The sequence below is a fragment of the Garra rufa genome, chromosome 3 (genome assembly GCF_049309525.1).
Source record: "Garra rufa chromosome 3, GarRuf1.0, whole genome shotgun sequence".
NCBI classification, from domain to species: Eukaryota; Metazoa; Chordata; class Actinopteri; order Cypriniformes; family Cyprinidae; genus Garra; species Garra rufa.
The window spans coordinates 33834135-33848501 of record NC_133363.1 but is presented as its reverse complement, the minus strand read 5'-3'; the positions used below and the strand labels follow the sequence as shown (position 1 = coordinate 33848501).

Below are 14367 nucleotides of genomic sequence, written 5' to 3'. Positions count from 1 at the left end.
TGGTATGGACAGCCATCTCGAGGGAGCCATTAGTTCTGATGACTGCTCTGTATGATAGTATATACAGGAATATGAGACCATTTCATTTGACCAGGTGCATCCTTTGGTTCACTTTTCTCTCAGAATGTTATGTTTATTAGGATGGTAATGTCTCTACACTTTTGATAACTTTGGATAAATATGTAGAGTACAGTGCAAAATCTGAGATTTCCCTTCTGCTATTTTTAAAGCAGCTGAACCATCAATAAATGCCAGACCTTCTGTAAAAGGACAGAAACAAGTACATGGTGAACACGAAATGTTTAGAGAGTAAAGAGTAAAATAATAAAAACTACAGTGTGCATAAATGGTGAAAAGAAACAAAACAGGGCTAAAACATGTCGTAAAAAATGTAATGTGACTTTAACAAAAAAAAAGGGAATTTATTAATTTTTATAAAAAAAAAATAATTGAATTTATAAAAATGACCCTGTTCAAAATTTTACGTACGCTTGATTCTTAATACTGTGTTGTTACCTTAATGATCCACAGCTGTGTGTTTTTTGTTCTTGTTCTTGTTGTTTTTTTAGTTATAGTTGTTCATGAGTCCTTTTTTTTTCAGAAACAGTTGAACTGCCCGCTGTTCTTTAGAAAAAATCCTTCGGCTCCCACAAATTCTTTGGTTTTTCAGCATTGTTGTGTATTTGAGCCCTTTCCAACAATGACTGTATGGTTTTGAGATCCATCTTTTCATACTAAGGACAACTGAGGGACTCATATACAGCTATAAAGGTTCAAAAGCTCACTGATGCTTGAAAAGGAAAAACAATGCATTAAGGGGTCAAAACCTTTTGAATTTGAAGTCCAGGGTAAATTTAAATTATTTTGTCATCTGGGAACATGTAAGTATCTTTTGTAGCTTCTGAAGGGCAGTACTAAATGAAAAAAAAAAAAATGATATTTAGGCAAAATAAGAAAAGATTAATTCTGTTGAAAAGTTTACAACCCTGGCTCTTAATGCATTGTTTTTTCTTCTGGCGCATCAGCGAGTGATTGAACCCTTTGAAATAGTTCCCTATGAGTCCCTTAGTTGTCCCCAGTGTGAAAAGATAGATCTCAAAATCATACAGTCATTGTTGGAAATGGTTCAAATATACAAAAATGCTGAAAAACCAAGGAATTTGTGGGACAACAGGTAACAATATTAAGAATCAAGTGTATGTAAACTTTTGAACAGGGTCATTTTTAAATAATGTAACTATTATTTTCTCTAGTGGACAATATGTAATGTTATGTGAAATATTTTATTTAGTTTCAGTACTAAATAAAAAATAGCATGCATTTTGTATGATTCCTCTTATTTTGGTAAAATAATTACCATTTTGCAGATTCTGCAAGGTGTATGTAAACTTTTGACTTCAACTGTATGTGCGCTCCAACACTCCTTGTTGTCTTTTTTTAGGTAAAACGCATTGCATGACTATTCACAAGCTAATTTACTGATGGTACTTGGATAATAATTTGTAATGTTTATTGTCTATTCATAGTGCGCCAGTCACCCAATAATCACAATTTTTGTTACCTTTAAATTCGGTCAGTTTTTTCACAAAATACAAACAATGAATGTGTTTTTCCACTGTGGCATGAGATCACTCGCCTCAGTTCAAGCAGCATGTGAATCATTCATCTTTTCCTCTTTTCTACTAGTTACAGCACAAAATAAACATAAGTGAGTATCAAAAGACATTCTGAAGAAAAATCTGAACAACTTAATAAAACAAATGTTTCATCTAATCGATCAATCAGTGTTTCAAAAAAACAATCATGAATCACTCCCTTAGTGTTCTTTCCAAAACTGAACAAATATGTTAACAGATGTAAACATTGTCCATTGATTTATATAAACTGCAATTAAACAATAGACATGACTTAATGTGTTAATACCACACTCAGTCTTGACAGAGTTCTGCTGACAAAAGCTAGCAGGTCTCAGACCTCATTGACGTTTGTCACTCTAAAAGGATGGGTTGGAAGACTGTGACCTTCCTTCCTTTTTCTTCCTTTCTCTTTCTGTTTTTCTCCCTCTTTCCATCCCCGGTCCTCCTTTGGGAATGGTCTTGGTCATGCTTCCTGTGGCTGTGATAACGTAATGAGCTCAGATGGGGGAAAAAACTGTTCTCTAACCATTTCACGTCACAGCTGTTTCTCCTCTAATAACACTCTGCTGAGAATTCAAACTTCCTTTAGCAGCTTTCCCAAAAGAACCGTAATTAGGACAAACACCAACTCATACTCCTCATGAGTCAGAGGACAATATAAGTCCTGTCTTTCTCACTTTTTGCAGGTCATAGTAGCAACAGGAAGTCATTCATAATTGTAATGTTAGTGTAATGTCAGAGAGATAGTTTATTAAATCTGTCTTACGCAAACTAAAGGAGAGGCGCCACTGATTCAAACTTGTGGTCCAGCACCAAATCCCTCTGTAATTTTGTAATTGTAGGCCTACTTAAATTTAAAGGTCAGGCCAGGTAACATGCATTAAATGCCTTAAAATGGTGTGACAAACACTTACTCAGACCTATATTTTCTTCACTCATGCTTGAATGTGCACCACTAAGTAAGTTATTACACCAAACAAATATGGAAATCTGTGTACATTACATTTTAGTTTAAATATTTCATAATTTTACTTACCTTCATGTTTCCCTGTATACCTGTTCCATTAAGAGAAAACAAATAGTTTAGGGTCAGAAATTAACTTTCGAAAATCAACTTTTCCATTAAGGGGTGATATTATTTTTGTTAGGGCAATTTTTTGTAATCACCTTATTATCATAATTACCATGTTATGTTGTCTTTAATGTCAAATACTTAAATTTACCCAATTACTTTCATCAATATTTTAAACTGTTGTCAAAAACAATAGACTGTTAAATTGTATCTAACTTATACATGTAAAAAACAGAAGCTCATAGATCTGCAATATTATAACAAAAAGCATTATTGTAGATTATTGCTCTTTATATTTAAATAATTATTAATATCGATATAGAAAACACAATATAAAAAAGTTTTTGCTTTGTGTCTGTCTTCACAGACAAACACGTCGGTCCATGAAATTAGTCTATAGTGCAAGTTATGCAGAAACTCCCTTTATGATCAATGAAGCTACTAAATTATTGTTTTATTTACATCTTATCTGCACTGTGTTGTTTAAGGGAATTTGCTACACAGTTCTGGCGTTTTTTGCGCTGACTAATCTATGCACCTCTGATTGGCCAATGCATTTCTAAATTCAACAGAAATGCGTTTGATTGGTTGTAAGACTCAACACTGCACACCACAGTGCGTAAAGGCAATCTGTGTGAGCGAATTCAAATGTACTCCTGCAAATTGATGCCTTTCATTCATTCTCACATTTCATTTAATCGCGACAGCTGTAATACTAGCTGTAATACTTGTTTAATTGTGCATAGGGACATTTTTGCCCTTTTGTCTTGAATTTATGGGGCATTTCTTTTCATTTTGTTGCCATTTTTGCCACAAGCCCTCAGTAATTTCCAACCCTGGTTCATTACAATGTACAAAACAATCAACGATCATTGTTACTAACATGGATATGTACGATGCAAGATGGAGCCAGTTGCTTTTCTATGAATCAAGAGAAAGCTTGAGTCTACAAGTGACATTGAAGTAGCTGCAAGCAGCAATTAAAGGGCCACCAATGCAGATGCATGCATGGAAGCGAGCATCAGACCATAACTGCAGCTATGAGTAATTGAAGACGTTTTTATATTATTTTAGTCAAAATGGCAGAAAAATACAATTTACAATTGCTAGTAATATGATTTAATGGTTTATCACTTTTGACCAATAGGTGGTGCCGTTATCATTATCAAATTGATGTGGTGTGTTCTGTGTAAGGTGACAATGGCCCACACAAAGATTAGTGTCAATATGTCAAAGCTTTGCAGAGATACAGTCTCAGCTGTAGATTGGCATCATTCCAGCAAATTTGTTGATGTGTTAAACGATAACCATTTCGTATATCAACACGGAATCCATAACTTTTTGCCAGCATGGTCTGAAATTTCAAATTTCGTGAAAATTGCACCAACGGTTTAGGACAAGTTTGAAAAAGTAGGTTTTCATCAAAATGGCAGCCAGAATGTTCGGCCAACTATGGCAAAATTGGTATCTATGTTCTCTGCATGACTATTTTGAGACTATTTAATTACTAATGTCTAATGCAATCAAAAGTTATATGCATTTTTGGAAATGTCATTATTAATGGTTAATAAATAGTTTATTGCTTTTGATCGATAGGTGGCGCTGTTACAGCATTGATGTAGCATGGTCAGTGTGAGTCGACATTGGAACATGCAAAGTTTAGTGTCAATATGTCAAAGCTTTGCAGAGATACAGTCTCAGGTGCAGTTTGGCATCATTCAAGCAAATTCGTTTGTTGTGTTAAAACAATAACCATATTGTATATCGACACAAAATCCATAACTTCTTGCCAGCATGGTCTGAAGATAATCTGAGTAAAATTTGGTGAAAATCAAACTAATGATCTAGGAGGAGTTTGAAAAAGTATGTTTTCAACGTAAATTAAAATGGCTGACAAGACGTTCAGCCGACTATGGCAAAATTGGTATCTATGTTCTTGGCATGAACCAAAAAATAAATTTTCATATCTCCTGACCACTAGGTGGCACTGCGCTGAAACTGTGCAGGTAGCCTCAGGTCATAGTCATAATAAAACACACCAACTTTGGTCAGAATACGCTAAAGCGTTTGTGGAAATATATAGCCTCATGTTAATTTTTGCATGGTTTTTGTTAAATTTGTTAATGCGCTATTTGAGAATGGTTTCACTAATCAACTTAAATTCCATTTTTGGCAGCATGCTCTGAAAATTATCCCAGTCAATTTTGGTGAATATCAGACAAACCGCTAGGACCAGTTCGAAAAAGTAGGTTTTTCGAACTATTAAAAATAGCAAAAAAAAGTTGACCTTATGATTTTTTAATTTTGGTGTCCATTTGACTCGGGATGAGCCAATGATTCAAAGGAAAAAAGAATTTTCCTTTTTATTGTTCAAAGGTAGTAGCATAAACATGAGTGAAACTTTGGACAAGCGGTGGAGCTAGAGTTTTAGTTAGAGACCCCAAACTTTCTATGGTTAAAGGGATATAGTTCACCCAAAAATGAAAATTTGATGTTTATCTGCTTACCCCCAATGCATCCGAGATGTAGGTGACTTTGTTTCCTCAGAAAAACACAAACGAAGATTTTTAACGAAAACCGGTGCAGTCTGCCAGCCTTATCATGGACATGGATGGGCACCAAACCTTTAAAAGTAAACAAAAACATGCACAGACAAATCCAAATTACACCCTGCGGCTCGTGATGATACATTGATGTCCTAAGACATGAAACGATCGTTTTTTGTGAGAAACTGAACAGTATTTATATCATTTTTTACCTTTGATACACAGCCACGTCCATCTGTAATGTGCACGAGTTTGGCATCAGTCACGTCACATGAGCACGCGCTCTGTCGTAGAATACGCAAACGCCGGAAGCGATCTGTCGCATGTATACGACACTCATTGTTTACACAGAGCACAGAGATTGTGGGTATAGCGGCTATTCAAAATGGTAATTACTTGCGCGTATCCTGATTGTTTAAACCGATTTAAAGCTAAAAGATTACATTAGTTTGCGCAAACTCATCCGGGACTTTTCACTGATTTCCCCTTACGGCGTTTGCGTATTCTACGCCAGAAGCGCGTGCACATGTGACGTGACTGATGCCAAACTCGTGCACATGACAGATGGACGTGGCTGTGTATCAAAGGTAAAAAATTATATAAATACTGTTCAGTTTCTCACAAAAATCGATCGTTTCGTGTCTTAAGACATCAATGTATCGTCACGAGCCACAGGGTGTGATTTGGATTTGTCTGTGCATGTTTTTGTTTACTTTTAAAGGGTTGGTGCCCATCCATCTCCATGATAAGGCTGGCAGACTGCACCGGTTTTTGTTAAAAATCTTCGTTTGTGTTTTTCTGAGGAAACAAAGTAACCTACATCTTGGATGCATTGGGGTAAGCAGATAAACATCAAATTTTCATTTTTGGGTGAACTATCCCTTTAATGTTGAGACTGTCCTCAGACTGTGCCACATTTTAATAACTTTCCGGCAAACGGTTCTATGGGCTGCAATAGACTCAAGAGCGGAAGAAGCAGAATAATAAGAAAGCCAACGGATACAAAAGGTACCATCGCTTGTTCCCTAATAAACAGATAATATGCAGTGCTGACATGGACAAACACAAATAATATTAGGAAATATCTTATAACTTAATGGCACAACTGGACTGAACAATAATCGTTTACAAGACATTGCCTTATGCTTAAAGGTGTGGAACACTCTACATCTGTTATGTTTATATGAATATTTTTTTGTCTCCAGTCAGTGAATGTCAGTATAATTATTTTGCTGTTATTTAAACTAGTCCCATTTTACAGTGCAAATGTGACACTAACACTATATACATTTAAGTTCTTTTAAAACCTTTCTTGATCAGAAATACTTTAGAAAATGATTGTGGAACATTTAGTTCTCAGAGATTCCCACAGCTGAATTAGACAGGCATTTTTAATAATTACAATGGGGAAAAAAACTAATTCTTAACAACAGCTTTACAATCTGGCATTGGTTTAGGGTACTTACAACCAAGTTCTGAGAGTTCTCTAGTTTGCAGTGATTTGAGAATAAAATGAGAACATTTCAGTTGAAATCAAATGGAGATTTTGACACAAGAAAGTCTTTGAAAATATTGTGGGTTTATGTAAAAGATAGAAAGAGATAGACAAAGAGGGTGAAGGCTTGTTGATAAAGAAATCAAATCACCACAGCACGTACCATATATTTTACCAGTCTTTTACTTCATCAAAGTAAAAGGAAATGGACATGCTCACACTTTCCAAGAGCAGAGAATTCAAGTCACAATTCTAAATCTGTTTTCCATTAGGCCATTGGGTGAAGAGAAAAAATGGTGAAAGGTCTAACTGGGTGCATGACCAATAGTTTAGTCCAGGAATCTCCAGACCTGCTTCAGAGGAATGCCACTTCATCGGTGCTGCAAGATAAACAAACGTCCGTTTGAGTGGGCGAGTGGGACATCTGGAAGAACCAAGCGACAGAGACCCTCTACGAACCTCCATAGTACACTCAAATCCTTAACACATTTTAAGTAGGTCAAAGGTCATGAGAACCACCAGTCAACAACCTCTTCTTCCCACGATTATAAACAACATAGCTGGATTATGTCTCTCACTGTCAGGAAAGTTGGGATAATCCTGGAATAGCATTTTGTAAAACTACTCCAGTCACACGAGAATCTTAGTAACAGACTGCGATCATATGTCCAGTAAATGGCCCTTCAGTATTTTGTTTGTATTTTGTTACTTACAAGATATGTCTTTTTATCCCTGCTTCACATTAAAAGAGATTAAGGAAATTCATTTATAATACTGAATTATAAATGAAAGACAATTCATGATTAAACAACTCAATTTAAAAATTTATTTGAAAACCAGGAACATTTGCATAATAGCAGCTAAAAAAAACAAAAACAAAAATGTTTGGCTTTAAAACCACTAGAGGTTCGGTGCCAGGAGTCCCATGTTACAGTTCATCCAGACCACAGTGAGCTCACTGTTCATCTTCTCTGAATAGTTGCAAAAACAGCTGGCAAGTTTTGCCTTGTGTTTCACAATCACTTATGCAACAGCATTTTGTTAACACTTTCCAAATCCTATGCAGTCACATTCATCAATCAGATGATCATCATAGTGCAGTTGCTGACTTGACCTTGGATGACAGCACTTGCCGGAACCTTCTCTTTAACTCTTGCATGTTTGGGCTCTTTGGCCTGGCAAGGTGTAGTCCACCCTTTCTCTTCTCCCCATTTCCTCCTGCCAGCGCTCGGCTTATCTCCTGACATAAGTGCAGAAAAGCAGCCTGGACGCTCTCATGGTTCTCCCTGGCCGAAGCCTCAAAGTATGGCCCTCCCAATTCATCAGCCAGCGCCTTACCCTCGTGATCCGGGACCTGCCGGGCACGCAGCAGGTCGCTCTTGTTTCCCACGATGATAACAGGGATGTTGCCGCTGGGATGGATTCGGCGCACATGTTGGTAGAGAGGCTGGATGGTACGGTAACTGTTGAGGTCAGTGATGGAGAAGACGAGAACATAACCATCCGCCCAGTAAATGGAGCGGTTGATTTGTTCCTGACAGTAAAGACCCTCTGCGTCATCCTGAAATGAGAAAACTCTTGTTTCTAACAATGTTTATGAAGTTTACTAACAATTTCTGGGTGAAAATTGTTTCTACACCAAATATTGTGAGAAATATGATGATTTGGTACACAACCGACATTTCTTTTTTTATCAGCTGCGTTTCCATTACACTTCAAAGTGTTGAAATTATGACCAGTGGTTGGCGACAATAGAGAGTTGGAACTTAGGTCAAGGTTTGGTCAGTTACCCGGATGTGCGGCCATATTGGATATACAACAGCATGGATTGCACAATTAATGCACTACTGAATATGCTGTTCCTCTAATTTATGCTGTCTAAGCTATGGAAAAAAATGTGTGGAAACTGCTAAATCATATAGAGAAAGACTTAGTAAGCAGGAAAGGGCGCAATATTTTGATAAACTAAAGTTAACAGTTTGTAAATATTGCATGAGCAGTATTATTTAAGATATTAGCCTAATATTTCACCTACCTGACCGGAAATAATAACAACAAACACGAATGTTGTCAAGATTCTTGCTCTGGAAATCCTAGTTCAGTTTGGCCAACCACAAACACCTTCTGTTCCTCAGAAAGTTCATGCACTCTTCTTCTTGATTTGTTATAACTTTTGGCAGTCTAACGTACTCCAAATGTTTGCCCAGTCCGACCAATTAGTACAGTCCAAAACATGACAATAATTGATTATTTTCAGCAGCAATTATCAGCAAAATATTAGTTCGATTCAGTGGCATTGTAATATGGCCGATTGATGATGCGTTGTGAAAACACTCTATAGCCTTGTGAGTGTGCCAACATATAATGCCATTGCGTTATGGGCATCCTGAGCAGAGATTGTGTTACTATTGGGAGATGAGAGGGTCTGTATTACTTACTACTGGAGAAAGCGTAACATGTAATTAAGCACCGTTATGCTACGGGTGTCCCGAGTTTGAATCCCCTTTCACCTTTCACGATCCCACTTCGCTTTCTGTTTCCTCTGTACTGTCCTATCAAAATAAAGGTGATAAATAATAAAAGTGTAATTAATTCCTATATTAGCAAAGCTAAACTTATAATTTTTGATTTTGCTAATTTGCTACTACATTTTTGTGGAAAAGCTCGATACACTATTATTCAAAAATAAATACCTTAAGATTTTAATTTCAAATAAATGCTGTTCATTTGAACTTTCTATTTGTCAAAGAATTTGTGAAAAAAAAAAACAGTTTCCAAAAAATATTAAGCAGCAACAATGGGCTTGAAGCTGCGTTTCCATTAAAGGGATAGTTCACCCAAAAATGAAAATTTGATGTTTATCTGCTTACCCCCAGGTCATCCAAGATGTAGGTGACTTTGTTTCTTCAGTAGAACATAAACAAAGATTTTTAACTCAAACCGTTGCAGTCTGTTAGTGATTTAATGGCAGTGGATGGGCACCAAACCTTTAAAAGTAAAAAAAAAACAAGCACAAACAAATCCAAATTACTCCCTGCGGCTCGTAATGATACATTGATGTCCTAAGACACGAAACGATAGTTTTTAGCGAGAAAATTAACAGCATTTATATAATTTTTAACCTTTGATATACAGCCATGTCTAACAACTGTCAACTTTACATGTGTGCGCGCTCTGGCGTAGTATACGCAAACGCCGGAAGCGATCTGTGGCGTGTATACGACACTCATTGTTTACACAGAGCACAGAGATTGTGTGTATAGCGGCTATTCAAAATGGTAATTACTTGCGCTTATCCTGATTGTTCAAACCGATTTAAAGCTAAAAGATTACTTTTGCTTGCGCAAACTCATCCAGGACTGTTGACTTTTCACCGATTTCCCCTTCCACCGTTTGCGTATACTACGCCAGAGCGTGTGCACATGTAACACGCTGGATGTGTATCAAAGGTAAGGAAAATGATATAAATACTGTTCAGTTTCTCGCAAAAACTGATCGTTTCGTGTCTTAGGACATCAATGTATCGTCACGAGCCGCAGGGTGTAATTTGGATTTGTCTGTGCATGTTTTTTTTTTTACTTTTAAAGGTTTGGTGCCCATCCACTGCCATTAAATCACTAACAGACTGCAACGGTTTGAGTTAAAAATCTTTGTTTGTGCTCTACTGAAGAAACAAAGCTACCTACATCTAGGATGTCCTGGGGGTAAGCAGATAAACATCAAATTTTCATTTTTGGGTGAACTATCCCTTTAAGCCCCATTCACACTCAGTGGAGAGCTGGCGATTTCTGGCGACAAGAGTGACAGCGGCCGTTGGCAACTGGATGGACCGTGTTTAGCGACGCAACAAAGTTCAGAATCGTTCAACTTTATGCAAATAAAGAGTGACTTTCGGGAGCGACAGCCAATAGGAAAGAAGACGATAGAGCTCATGTGATAATTCACCTCTCAGCCGTAGATAAACATACGCTATGGAAAAAAGTATGCTCTGCTTCTCATTCATTTTGTTTGTTTGTATGGATTTAATTAATATTTATATTATATTTAGTCTTTTGTCTCCAAAATGTTTGTATTTAGTGGCACGAAACCTGATTCGCTGTCAAGACAACCAGTAGTGAAAACACCCACTAGCAACCTCATCGCCAGCTACTACCGACATGCAGTGACAAAAGTCGCTGCTAGTGTAAACACAGCTTTACCGATTTGTGAAGAACTTTAGCAATATTTTATGAATGTCTATAAAACTATTGCAAAATTATGTTGTTTCCATTAACCAATGTTATGTAACTATATTTTTCCTCTCATGATAAGCTATGATGGCTGATGTTGGTAGGTTTACTTTCATCTCATCCACCACACTAGCCATTATTTTAAATTTAAGGAGACATAGGCGTGTAACCAAAATTTTTTTTTGCGATATATGAGTTTTTGTGAAAATATCCATTGGTAGTATTTTCTTTTTGTATTTTTTTTTTGTTTTTGTTTTTTGCCGGTTTTACTATGATAGGACAGTGTAGAGCAGAGAGGAAGTGAAGTAGGACAGAGAGAGGGGGTGGGATTGCCGGGATTCAAACTCAGGACAAAGCCACTAAAAAGCAAGCCTGCAACCTTCAGCCAAAAAAGCATAATGGCAAATGCTAATGGAAAGGAGACAAAAGGATGTTTTTTAACAGCTTATCATTAAATGAATCGACAGCCTATCGGCTTATTTTCAACATGTTTTACACTAAATTACTGGATTAAACTATTTTTAGAGTTTACACCAAATTATTTTAATGATTGGTACAATTTTTTTTAATATGTTTTAACAATAATGGGGCTGACTACTAATGATTTAGTACTAACACAGCAACTAAATCATTATAACGCCTATATATACACTGTGCTTGAGCCAGGATCAGATTCATTCAGTTGAAGAGAGCCCTTCAGTACACATGAGTCAGACTAATGAGCTTATGGCTGAACACACCCTCTTTATCTCCCCTGCGCTGCATACTTTGTTTACTGGCCAAATGTTTGAACTAATATTCCCCACAGTTCATCTGAAGCATGCAGGAATCCCACAGGCAGTGACTGAGTGATCTAAATGACTGTGATAATACACCATGGGGACACTACTTTTGATGAATCTTTAGCTGAAAGATAGAAGGACGCATTAGGAATGTGATTTGGAAGTACCTGCAGTGAGACACAAGGAGTGTCCTGCACTTGTAAAGAAACTTGTTCCCCATCCAAATTAATCTTCCTTGAATACAAAGCTCCTAGAAATGTGAAAAGCATAAAAATCCACTTAAAATAATAAACTGACGTGTATTTTTTTTACAGTTCAGTATTATTTTCATTATAATGTTTACCTGTGTTGGCTTCATAGTCTCCTATGAATCTCTTAGTAAGAAATCTCACAATCAGAGCTGAAAATTGAAACCAAATGGAAACTTTGTATCAGCATAATAGGCATAAGCAGTGTCACATAGGTCAGACTTTAATGCTCCAGTGTATGTCGCACCCTGGCGTTAAAATAGCTTAAATATCCTCAACATCATCATTTTGCAGGATTAGAATCATGCGAACTTTCGAGACTTAAATAATGACTTTAAACAGAATAAACAGTATAAACATTAAATTTCCGTTAGGATAAGTTACTATGAAATAAAAACATGATACGTATGATGGCATAAAGTCAAATTAGCTATATAACTTGTATTAAAAGCCATGTTATTTTATATATTACCTGTTTTTCCGACATTGCTTGCCCCAAGAACAACTATTTTGACGTTTTTGTTCGGCACGCAGTCTAGCACAGGATACTCCGGTATAGGAACTAGCAGAAAGTTGCTAGAACCACTGCTCATTGTTCTTGGCTGTTCAATAAGACGCATTTAGAAAGCTGTAGCTATTATTCGGATGTGGAGAATTGCATCTCTTTTCCTCCGCTTTCTAGCGTTATATGAGCCCGCTCTTCCACACGTTGGGTGTCCTCCTCATAACGCAAGAAGCCTTCTGTTATCTCCGCTTGGCAGTCAGAGATTTTCATAGATTGTTTTAAATTAATGCAATCCAGTGTACCCCAAACGCTGGCTCCACTTCTGCACGACATGAATGTTAATTCTGCATAGCGGCCCTCTAATGGAGTAACTAATATAGTCTAACAAAGTCAAATTGAACAGTTCACAACCCACAGTTCCTGATCGCCAGATCTCTTTCCACAGACCGCAACTGCGCCTTCAGCAAAAAAAAAAAAAAAAAAAAACGGACAAGCTGAGGGGCGTGAGTAAACTAGCTTACTCAGACCCAAAGTCGTTTGTAAGATTGAATATGATATGCTTAAATGTTTGTATTATATTTATATTAACAAAAGTTATTAATAAAACGTTTGACACTATGTTTAGGCATAAATGGAGGATTTATATATTGCGTGCTATATCGAAAAGCGTATATTGTTTAATTATTCTTTAATGACTTAACTATTTTAATTTTTTTTTCAGCTCAGTCGTAAAGCGTAGATAGTAAAAGAAAACGCTAGAGCAGCTGTTACCTCCTCACGCAAATACAACTGTTTGCTGATATAACATCCTGCTGCCTTTTGTTGTTACTGGAAAGCATATTGTGGAAAAGAATAAATACGTTAAAATTCCAATTCACACCAAGCACTATAACTATAGCAAGTGTTGGGGAAAGTTACGTTTTAAAGTAATGTATTACAATATTGCGTTCCTAAAAAGTAACTTATCGCATTACTTTTAATGGAAAGTAATGAATTACATTACCTTTGCGTTACTTTTTCTCCACTGGGTTGGTCTTTGGTCTTGCTTGTTTGTTCTTAATTTTAGAAAATATATATTTTGGCAAATTCAGCATTAAAAAAATAAATGTGGTGTTTATCTAAAGTAATTTTTTGCTTATTAATATGGTTAAATTTGATCATCGAATGTCAGCAAAGATGGTTAATAAATTAGGATTAAATAGCATTATTTAACATTATTGCGAGTCATATTCTGAGTTTGCATTTCAATTTGAGAAACACTGAATCTGTAAATGCATGTTTACATTTGTGACCCTGGACCACAAAACCAGTCATAAGGGTCTTTTTTTTTTTTTTTTACTGAGATTTATAAATGTAATTTCTCTCAACATGGGGTAAGTCAGTAAATGGGAAAACAAAGTAACTGGCTTTACGTATTTAGAAAAGTATCTCAGATCTTTTCTTCTATATTAAAAAATGTATGCATTACTTTTAACTTGTGTTACTTGTAATGCCTTACTCCCAACACTGTTAGTAGCCTATGTCTTACCATATTATTTTAATGTATTATCTTAATTTTGAACACATGCAAACAGTTTTACAGTACTGCACATTAGTTGTACTTCTCCTTAATTCCCTACAGTGGACAATGAGCCGGAAGTCTCACCCATAGGCTTACTTCGACATTTAGGAAAAAGGTGGATGATAACAGTCAATATTTTTTTCATCTTTTGTCATGACACAATTGTACAAAGCATTCAAATCACACATTTTATCTACTACTGTGGAACTTTAGATTGTAAAATCAAGATAGAAAACATTTTTTCCCAAACAGTGTGTGTGTGTGTGTGTGTGTGTGCGCGCGCGCGCGTGTG

At 36.3% G+C, this 14367-nt stretch overlaps 1 protein-coding gene across 1 annotated transcript; it reads right to left on the bottom strand.

Annotated features, from left to right (window-relative positions):
* Positions 1 to 6917: 6917 nt before the first annotated feature.
* Positions 6918 to 12949, bottom strand: rasl11a (RAS-like, family 11, member A). The gene is made up of 4 exons (XM_073836994.1): positions 12482 to 12949; positions 12105 to 12161; positions 11929 to 12011; positions 6918 to 8311 (listed from the first exon to the last, which is right to left on the bottom strand). Exons 1-4 carry the CDS (start codon positions 12627 to 12629, stop codon positions 7841 to 7843), a joined length of 759 nt encoding a protein of 252 aa, XP_073693095.1. The 5' UTR covers positions 12630 to 12949; the 3' UTR covers positions 6918 to 7840.
* Between the last annotated feature and the right edge of the window lie 1418 nt (positions 12950 to 14367).